This window comes from Emydura macquarii, unplaced genomic scaffold (genome assembly GCF_026122565.2).
Source record: "Emydura macquarii macquarii isolate MOO-44397 ecotype Brisbane River unplaced genomic scaffold, CSIRO-AGI_Emac_v2 contig_3496, whole genome shotgun sequence".
In the NCBI taxonomy this organism is placed as follows: domain Eukaryota; kingdom Metazoa; phylum Chordata; order Testudines; family Chelidae; genus Emydura; species Emydura macquarii.
Window position 1 is genome coordinate 49,086 of NW_027133633.1, and position 9,844 is coordinate 58,929.

The window sequence follows — 9,844 nt, forward strand, 5'->3', positions numbered from 1 at the left end:
ACATCCTAATTTGCAGAACCAGCTGCACTGCCAAATGGAATGGGCACAAAGTCATGGTTATTGTGCCTCAAAGTGTCAAATTAGATATTTGCAAGAATTGCCCACCAGCAGTCTATGGAGATAAAGTATGGAAGGTAAGCCCCTTACCAAAATTGGCCATAGGATCCTTTGGTTTACCCTGGGTTATAAGTCAGTGGGCTGGAGAGAGAGAAAACTATTGGATACCAGGGGCTGTAGTGCATGTAAACCCCACAAATGGGTCTGCCTATCCATACCTTCCTCCGTAGAACCATGCAACAGAACTGCCATAGTGGAAAAATGTATTTGGAATAATTTAGAAAAATGCCACAAAAGTCCTATACGATAAACAGCGTGTTTGTGTAACATAATGAAAATACTAGCAAACCCCTATAGATAAATGCAATGTAAGTGTTCTGTATACCACAAATCCAAGGGTACAGTACAACTCACTGCCAGTCAAAGCTTTCAGTGAACCTTGGGTTAAATTGGTCTAAAATAGCTAATCACTTGTTACAGAAAGCAAAAGTAACCCAGTTTCTGCAGCAAACAAAGCAAGATGCTGCAAACAGGATCAAAATAGTAAAATAAGAGCTTACTGCATATCATGGGTATAATGTTTGTACTGGATGGTCCTCCACCTCTTCAGGAATAATGTCTATTATACTTCACTCATTGTTAATTGTTTTAGTTAAGTTGTATTTGTTTAAGTTAGAATATGTGCCATGTGCTATTAAATAAGAAATATACGCTAAGTTAGAAGCCACAAGTCCGTAGTGTAAGCTCCGCAAACTTCTACACTATTATATTGTAATACCTTGCATACCTTGCCCGTGCGACTCACTCCGTGACTCACACGAGCAAAGGGGGGATGTCGGATGTTATCGTGATTTGATTTCATCATGTGATTTCATGATTTTTGGTGGTTTGATTTTTTGATTTTGTGTCATCATGATTTGATTTGATCATGATTGGGTTGTCCCGAATTTTTCCTGTTCTCTTTTTCCTGAATCTTTCCCTATTTGCCTAGCGTCCCTTTGTGAACTTCACCCCCTCCGTGGGTACCCTTTGTAAACTTGCAAATGGATTTTGTCCAAATGCCTATTTTGAATGTGTTAGTCATCATTGATATGTTTTCAGTATGGGTAAAAGCATATCCTTGTAAGCAAGCAGATGTGAGTAGCTGTTACCAAGAAACTATTGAAAGAATTTATACCTTGGTTTGGGTTACCCCTTATCCTGGACAGCGATAAAGAAACCCACTCCACAGAACAAGTCATTCAAAACCTATGTGCAGAAACCAGCTTAAAGTGGCCAAATGGCTTACCCATGGCTCTCATGTATATTAGAAATACTGTCAACAGAAAACATGGACTATCTCCACATGAGATCCTTATGGCCAGATCCATGAGATCACCACTAGACTCACAAGGATTGGATCTGCACTTAACTGATGATGTGATACTGAACTATTGTAAATTATTAATGAAGTGTGTTAAGTCTATCTACTCACAGGTTCAAAAAGCCCTTCCAGCACCTGCAACAGAACTGTACCACTCCCTCGAATCTGGCAATTGGGTCTGTGTAAAAGTCCACCAACAACAGAATGTGTTGCAACCTCGGTGTAAAGGACCTTATTTAGTGCTGCTAACCACTAACACTGCGGTGCAATGTTAAAGATACCTTAACTGGATTCATGCTTCACATTGTAAGCAGACTCTACCACCAAAAGAAGAAAACAACTAAGAAATCCAGCAGCTAATGGACATTTTTGTTTCACTGTGAAAGTTCAAAACCCTCCAAGAAGACCTTACATTCTAACTGTCTTGACTGCCTGTTAATCTCGTTTGGTGTAATGCAACCTGAATATGTACATAGTTCTAATGTTTTGCCTTATAATAATGTATAACCATGCATTATCCCAGTCTCTCCTCGAAGACCATGCCTGTAGTTTTGGGTATGATTGTCCAAGCAGACAACCGCCTCCCTTGCCTCCCCGTAGCATGCCCAGTGGATAAGGCATCGGACCAACCTGGAGCCTGGGCCTCCTGGACCGATGCCCCACTGGTCAGTGTGCGGGAAGGGTAGGTGCCTGGACCACTCTTTAGATGAGAGTGAGGGTGTGTGGAAGTACAATTTATAGCAGGACAAGTGCTTGAACCTGAACTACAGAAAATGGCTTTGTGGAACAGGCAAACCTAAGTGTGTTTTAGCAAAAGTTTTGTTTCAATTTTGTTGTAATTCCCCCCCAGTAGTAATGGATAAGAGAGGCCACAGATGCTTATGCCCTTTCAAATCAAAGTATTTTTTATGTTGTACTGGAAGTACAAAAGGGAGGATTGTGGAATCAAAGAAATAAGCATTACATTTATTAATAGAATGCTTGGCCTGAAACTGGTCATAGAAGGCCTGGCCTGAAGTTGTAGCCTGAAACTGAAATTAGGATAAAGATGTTAAAGTCACACAAGAGGTCTCTGAACCACACCCAAGAGGCAAGTCTCTGTGATGAGCCTTAAGCTCTATTGAAGTGTGAACAGACTTCACCTGTTTTGATAAGTACCAGTACTTGTCCCTTTGTCTTACCGGCCCCACAGAGACTCACTCCATACAATTAGCTTTCGAACAAGTATTGTGTCACCACCCATCTTTGGGAGTTGACCAGAGTCCCTGAAAACTCCATTGTATACTCAAGTGACTCATTGCGTGTCTCTGGGAGGGCGTCTGCTGTGTGCCCACTATGCATTGTGATTGTCTTTCCTCTTAAGTATAAACTGTTAATCAAATTCCACTATACGATCAACATGTAAATGAACCTAAGCAACCCCTATATAAGTCTTTTGTATCTGTTAACCAGTTGAAGTACATTTGCCTAGCATCCAGACATGCTGCTTGACTTCCCTATAGCCACCTGGGTTTTCCCTATGGCTATAGTATTCCCCATAGCTATGGTTATGTGACTGTGTGTGTGTGTCACAATTAAAGCTGCACCCGATCCAACTTTAAAATGTAGCAGTGTGATTCTTTTCCACGACAGTCCTCTGCATCATTAGTGTAAATGGTGTGAGTGATGACAGGCTATAGAATAAGAAGATATTTGTGTGTGTTTAAACATTTATCAAAAGTGCCTAGACTGCTGAAGACATCTTCTTTGAGGTATTATTATCCGAGCTCCTAATTTCTTAGACAACTTACAGTTGAATGATCCCAGAACTTTCTTTGTGTGCCACCTCTTCCATAATTAGTGAAAGAAAATAAGTCTGAATTCTTCTCTTTCTCTTCCTCCTCCTCCTCTTCCTCCTTTTTTATTTTCTTCTTCCATCTATACACCTGTGGTTCTCAGATTGTAATCTGTAAATTATTTGGTGGTTCATGCAGAAGCTTGACTGAGTGTATAATTGCTGTTAGTATTTTTTGTAACCTTGACAATTCAATCAATGACTAAATGATTCAAATAACGATATTTATATGATTCTATGATTCTATATCCATGTGATTAAAAGCTCAGTAGGAATTCAACAACCATTAGATGTGAATATGCACAATGAGAATCCCCCATTTACAACAGGTAGATCCAGAGTGTAAATAAGGACAGACCCCACGTCTTTCCATTGATTTCACTTGTGTTATTTGTGATTGGATAGCGTCCATAAATCCATAAATGTTTCAGTGTATGAGCCAAATGCTAACTCATGGGTAGGTTAGGAAGAAATTTCCCTCCAAACAGATTATTTCATGATTTTCTGCCTTACAGTTTATTACACTTTCCTCTAAAGTATCTGGAGCAAGCCACTGTCAAAGGCTGGATGCAGGATTAGATGGGCCTTGGTTCTAATCCAGTCTGGCGGTATGACCACACCTCTGCACTCATTGTTCGCTATCTCTGCAGGTGAAGAATCTTGTGCATGTGGGAGATAAAAACCAAACTGCTGAGTTTGTCTTTGTGATCATTTCCAACCATCCGAGGCTACAGGTCTTGCTCTTCACGGTGATCTTAAATTTATACATCATGTCTCTGATGGGGAATATCCTCATTGGCATAATAATTAAGATCAACCCTGCCCTTCACGTCCCCATGTACTATTTCATCTCCAATCTGTCTTTGGTCGATATCTGCTACACCTCGGTCACCATCCCTAAGATGCTGGCGATCCTGCTTTCAGAGGACAGAACCATCTCATTCACTGGCTGTGCTGCTCAACTTTATTTCTTTATTGCCCTGGGTCCAACTGAATGCTTCCTCCTCGCCGCCATGGCGTACGACCGCTTCACAGCCATCTGCAATCCCTTGAGCTATGTCTCTCTCATGAACAAGCGACGGTGCGTCCAGCTGGTGGCCGGCTCGTGGGTCAGTGGTTTGCTGCTCTCCTTGGGTCAGACCTCACTGATAGTCACCCTGCCCTTCTGTGCAGACAACCGGATCAACCATTTCTTCTGTGACGTGACTCGCCTCTTGAACCTGGCCTGCGGAGACACCTCCAGGAACGAGATCGCTTTATTCGCTGCCTGCATCTTAATCGTGATCATCCCTTCTATGCTGATCCTCGTGTCTTACGGTAGAATCATTTCCACCATCCTGAAAATCACTTCAGCCCAGCAGAGACACAAAGCATTCTCCACCTGCTTGTCCCACCTCATTGTCATTGTGCTGTTCTACGGCTCTGTCACTGCCATGTATCTGCGACCCACATCCAGCTACACCCCCGAAAGGGATAAATTCCTGGCCCTCTTTTACTCTGTGGTGACCCCGACACTGAACCCCATCATCTACAGCCTGAGGAGCAAAGATATCAAGAAAGCCCTGAGGAGTCTGATACTTCGAAAGTCTTTAACCCCAAACTGCAAGCAGCCAGCCACTGCTTAGCTGGGGCCTGATTCTGATGTCAGGTATTTTGATTGAACACTGCTGTGGTGAGGCTTCTTTATTCTGCAGAAGAGAAGAATGAGGGGGGATTTGATAGCAACCTTTAACTACCTGAAAGGGGGTTCCAGGGGGGATGGGACTAGGCTGTTCTCAGTGGTGGCAGATGACAGAACAAGGAGCAACGGTCTCAAGTTGCAGTGGGGGAGATCTAGGTTGGACATTAGGAAAAAGTTTTTCACCAGGAGTGTGGTGAAGCACTGGAATGGGTCACTTAGGGAGGTAGTAGAAGCTCCATCCTCAGAGGTTTTTAAGGCCTGGATTGACAAAGCCCTGGCTGGGATGATTTAGTTGGGGTTGGTCCTTCTTTGAGGTGGAGAAGGGCCTGGTGGTGGAGAAGGGCCTGGCGGTTGGGGGCATCTATGTCCCTCTAGAGTCTCTGGAGGACCTGGGCGTATGGGTGGTGGTCACCTCTGTCCCACCCTTCCTCCCCAACGCTGCCTGTCTGCCACTCCTCTCTACCCTGGGGAAACCCCTGTCCATCATCAGCCTCATTCCACTTAGCTGCAAGGACCCTGCCCTCTGCCACGTCCTGTCATTGCACCAGCAGGTGCAGCTCCAGCTGCCGCTGGAGGCGCATGTTGGGGAGACACTCGAGGGGTCATTTCTGGTGCCCTACCAAGGGGCCCAGTACTGGGTCCCCTACTCCACAGGGGAGAATTGGCGCTAACTCTGCTGGGGGGATAGGGCGCATCCAGAGGGACTGCCTCCTGGCCCTCTGCAATGTAGTGCAGGGAGAGCACCAGCCCGGTCATCACTGGCACCCCTAGCCGCCCAGTGCTCATTGCCACCCCTCCTCTTCCATTGCCTGACGTCACCTTTGCTCAGGTCCTGGGGATGCACAAAAAGGAGGATTCCTGGCCTGGCCCAGCTGACCCAGACTACAGAACTACCCCGAGTGAGCCAGGCTGGAGACACTGGGCAGTTGCTGGTGCTGGAAGCTGTGTGTAGGGAGACTGCTCAGCAAAACTATGTGCAGTGGGACATCACTTTCGGACTGAGGGGTAGATGGCAAGAAAGGGCGGTGGTGTGGGGGTTCCTTGGGGACTGTGGTCATTGTTTCATTTATTGAGGTATCTCACTTCTTGGCACAGAAGAACAATCATTCTCGTGGCTATACCCACGTGCTTCCTGAATGGTGGACACAATAATTTGTTGGAGGATTGGTGGTCCTCAGTTGTTGTGTTGTGACACACAGCTGTGTACACACTAACAATGGCTTGAATAAGCAGCCCTGTAGAAAAGTTAACCTGTCTGATTACCACCACTGCACAGGAGGGCTTGAAAGGGGGCCAGGTTGCCAGAGCCATGGGATCTCAGACCTGTGTTAAATCACTCATGAGGACAGGCCTGCAGAATTGGAGAAAGAGTTCCCCCCAGGTCCAGCCTGCAGCAGAAGCAAGCAATAATGTGTTAAACAGGAGAGTCCAAGAGAGGCCGAGGTGCTGGGGAACTCTCCCTTGGACAGGACTGTGGGGCTTTAGCTGAGGTTTCTGGGACAGGGAGATGCCTGTCTGCGTTTTGTGACCCAGCTCTGTTCAAGGAAACCAGACCTGTGTGCATTTGGTAAATAAACAAATCACATTAGAAAACACCCTGACTCCAAAGCACCATCTCTGCTCCACTGAGAAAGTCACCTATGAGCTGCCAGATTTCCTACTGTTCAATACAGGAAAACACACTCACACATGTACATAGAGAGAGAGAGAGAGAGAGACCCAGCCAGGTGACCATTTTATGCAAAAAAAATAAATAAGTTTGAAAATCTTTAAAAGGTTGAAGTATAGTTAGTAGTCACACAATTATTCTGTCAAAGAACAAAAGAAAGCAAGAAAGTCCAATCCAGTCCAGTGTAGTCCAGTCCTAGTCTTTGTTACAACAGAAAATGTAAATATAAAAAGTAAATACTGGGTGAAATTTGCAAGCAATGTGGTTAATTTCATTTAATTGATTTCCTTTTTTCTTAGGTTAAAACAATGTTGATTCTCACTCTCTTGCTTTCTCTTTCTGTGTCTGTCTCTCTTCCCACAACACCAACTCCTGCTTTGAAGAGAAAACCCATTCACAATTCTGCAGTCTGCTTTCACCTACCAAAGAGGCAACAGGTCAACTGCAGTTGAGTTTTGTTCTGTAGTTGAGTATCTTTGACCATGGACTGGATCTGCCATTATTCCACCATTTGATACATTTACTAACAAATACACAAGCCACACCAGATACTTCTGCTCTGTAACATTAAAGGGTTAAATAAAAACATATTCCAGGCCACCAAAACATGTCTATGTGGGGCAGGGAATAGCATAAAAAAATAAAGTGAGCACGAGCTACGTCAAGAGCAGCATTGTAAAGTGACAGACAGCTCTCAAAACTCCTTGATGCCTCTGAATTTTCTCCCAGAAATAGCCACATACTAGAGACAGAGAGAGAATTTGTAGCTCTGACTCAGTCTAACTGAAACAAAAGTTAAGAAAACACATTCTGGAGTTTTGTGAAAGGCAGACATTTTCTGACACTTCTTCTCAGGGCCTCCTTCGCCTCTTTGTTCCTCAGGCTGTGTATGAAAGGTTGACCACAGGGGTCAAGACCGTGTCGTAGACAGAGAACACTTTGTTCAGCTCTCGCAGTGCGATGATGTTTGGTAATATATAGACCATCATTACAGTCCCCCAAAATACTGTACGCACAATGAGGCAAGAGGAGCAGGTGAAAAATGCCTTTTGCATCCTAGTGGTGGAAGGAATTCCCAGGATGGAAGATACAATAAAACCGTAGGGTTATGGTTATAATAAAACCATAGGAATATGAGCTTGCAAGGTCTACTGGGCGGCACAGAACATTGCAAGATGGCAGTGCCTAAATCTCTTAAGCCCTTTTCAAATCACAGCCGGATATTTCATTATCCCTTCAACCAAGGAAAATATCCATTGATGCAGAAACCCACCACCTGTAAAGACAGCTCTGGTCATTGTTTCATTTATTGAGGTATCCCACTTCTTGGCGCAGAAGAACAATCATTCTCGTGGCTATACCCACGTGCTTCCTGAATGGTGGACACAATAATTTGGCAACACTGCCAAATACAGAGAGAAAATAACCTCTCAAATGCTACTCAAGATCTCTCTGTTTATGCATCTCAGGATCAGATTAGCCCTTTTGGCCACAGCGTCGCACTGGGGTGATCATGTTCATCTGATTATCCACCGTGACCTCCCAAATCGTTTTCTGAATCACTGCTTCCTGAGATAGAGTCCCCCAGTGTGTAAGCATGGCCTACGTTTTAGGTGTGGGGTCATGACATGGGGAGGATCACATGTGGGGTCAGGCCCCATTGTGGGATTTGCCTGTGGTCCCACTTAGCCTTAATTTGCACCCTTAGGATGCCATGTACTGGTTGGGGTTATGCCTTCCCCATTTTTTTATTGTAGCCGCTTTGCTCCTAACAGCTGATACTGATTTTCTTGAGTTCAAGCAAAGATTTACACAGTTAGGGCACGAGGATTTCATTTCCACCCCTGATGTTGCCTGGAAGTGTCAGATATCATGGCTGTGGGTTCATTGAAATTCCCCTTATGGTAGAAAAAGGGAAATAATTTCAAACATTTTTTGGAGGTGTCTTTGACCATCTCACTTATTTCCTTGTGAACAGATATTTTCAATTCCTGGTCACAGTCCTGTTTTTGAGAGTGTTCTTTGTGCCTTTGGGTCTGTTATTTGGTTTTTTAATATAGGTTATTGGGTGACAGATAGCTGAGAAAAAATCTTTTTGACAGGCATCAGGTATTTCAAACATGAAAACATAGGGTCAGACCTTCTGTAATCAGCCACTGTCAGCATCATCCCCAGGAGTTTGTACTGAGTCCCCTTCCTGAGAGAAAACCCAATTTTAAATTAGGGGGAAAAAGCTGCCACACTTAGAGTGACGAACAGGGTGGGGCAACAGGAGGCAATGTGCCCTAGTGGAGCGAACACTGGCCTGCTGGGTGACCTTGTACAAGCCCCTTCCCTTGGCTCTGCCTCAGGTTCCCCATCTGTAAAATGGGACTAATACCAAATACCCCCTGGGTACATTATATTACGATGGTTATGAGCATAGCGCAAGGAGCCGTGTCATGGACCAGCACCCCCTCAAAGGGAGCAGTGATACTGAAGGTGAGTCGGACTGCAGCTTTCCAAGGATTCAGTACATCATTGGTATGTCCCTAGCATCTGGTTGCAAACAGTGGCATGCGCTGGTGCAGGATGCAGGGGGAACGGGGCTGCAGGGCTGGGTTCAATTCTTCTGCCTGAGCTGGCCAGACAGGAGCCTGCCTGGCTCCACCACCTTGGACTGGGCAACTCCACTCATTTCCCCGGAGCTCTAGGGCCAGTTTATAGCAAATCCCCTCTGCACACTTCGGTTCTGTCCTTGCCTCACCTCCTGGACTGAGGTTAGAGGGTTTTACTGTCTCCTCTGTCTCACTCATCCTCTGCCCTGGATCTGTCTCCTGCCTCGTCTGAGGGCTCAGACCCAGCTGGGCACCTCACTCTCTTGGTTCCCTGAGCACAAGAGAGACATGCTCACACTTTCTCCTCTATAGCCTAGAACCCCCTGGACACCACCCCTCTGCCCATCTGGGTGACCTGACACAGCCCCTGCAGCCTGGCCCAGCCTCAGCTGCCTCTGCAAAATACCCTTGGAGATTGTTCTGGTTGGGGGTGATCTGAGACATCCCCCCACAGCGGTGGGCCAGCCCAGGGCCAAGCTGGCTGGAGTGGCTCATGAACATGGGTACCAACCTCTCGGCAGACAGATACCAGCCAGGGCACAAACCCAAAACTGGCTGCATGTTCTAGAATTAGATTTCACCCACCAAGTATGAAATGTGAACGCCTCAAGCACTATAACAGTCTTAGCATGTAGTCACAGAC

At 45.4% G+C, this 9,844-nt stretch overlaps 1 protein-coding gene across 1 annotated transcript; it reads left to right on the forward strand.

Moving 5' to 3' along the window:
* The first annotated feature begins 3,559 nt into the window (after positions 1-3,559).
* Positions 3,560-4,879, forward strand: LOC137144912 (olfactory receptor 2G3-like). The gene is made up of 2 exons (XM_067535391.1): positions 3,560-3,583; positions 3,905-4,879. The coding sequence occupies exons 1-2, from the start codon at positions 3,560-3,562 to the stop codon at positions 4,877-4,879; spliced, it is 999 nt and encodes a 332-aa protein (XP_067391492.1).
* The last annotated feature ends 4,965 nt before the right edge of the window (positions 4,880-9,844 follow it).

Bases quoted from the DNA above. Each gene is read 5' to 3' on its own strand.
- LOC137144912 (XM_067535391.1), top strand. From the start codon at position 3,560: ATGAGAATCCCCCATTTACAACAG. The intron at 3,584-3,904 runs GTAGATCCAGAG...CTATCTCTGCAG, and splicing joins GAATCCCCCATTTACAACAG to GTGAAGAATCTTGTGCATGT.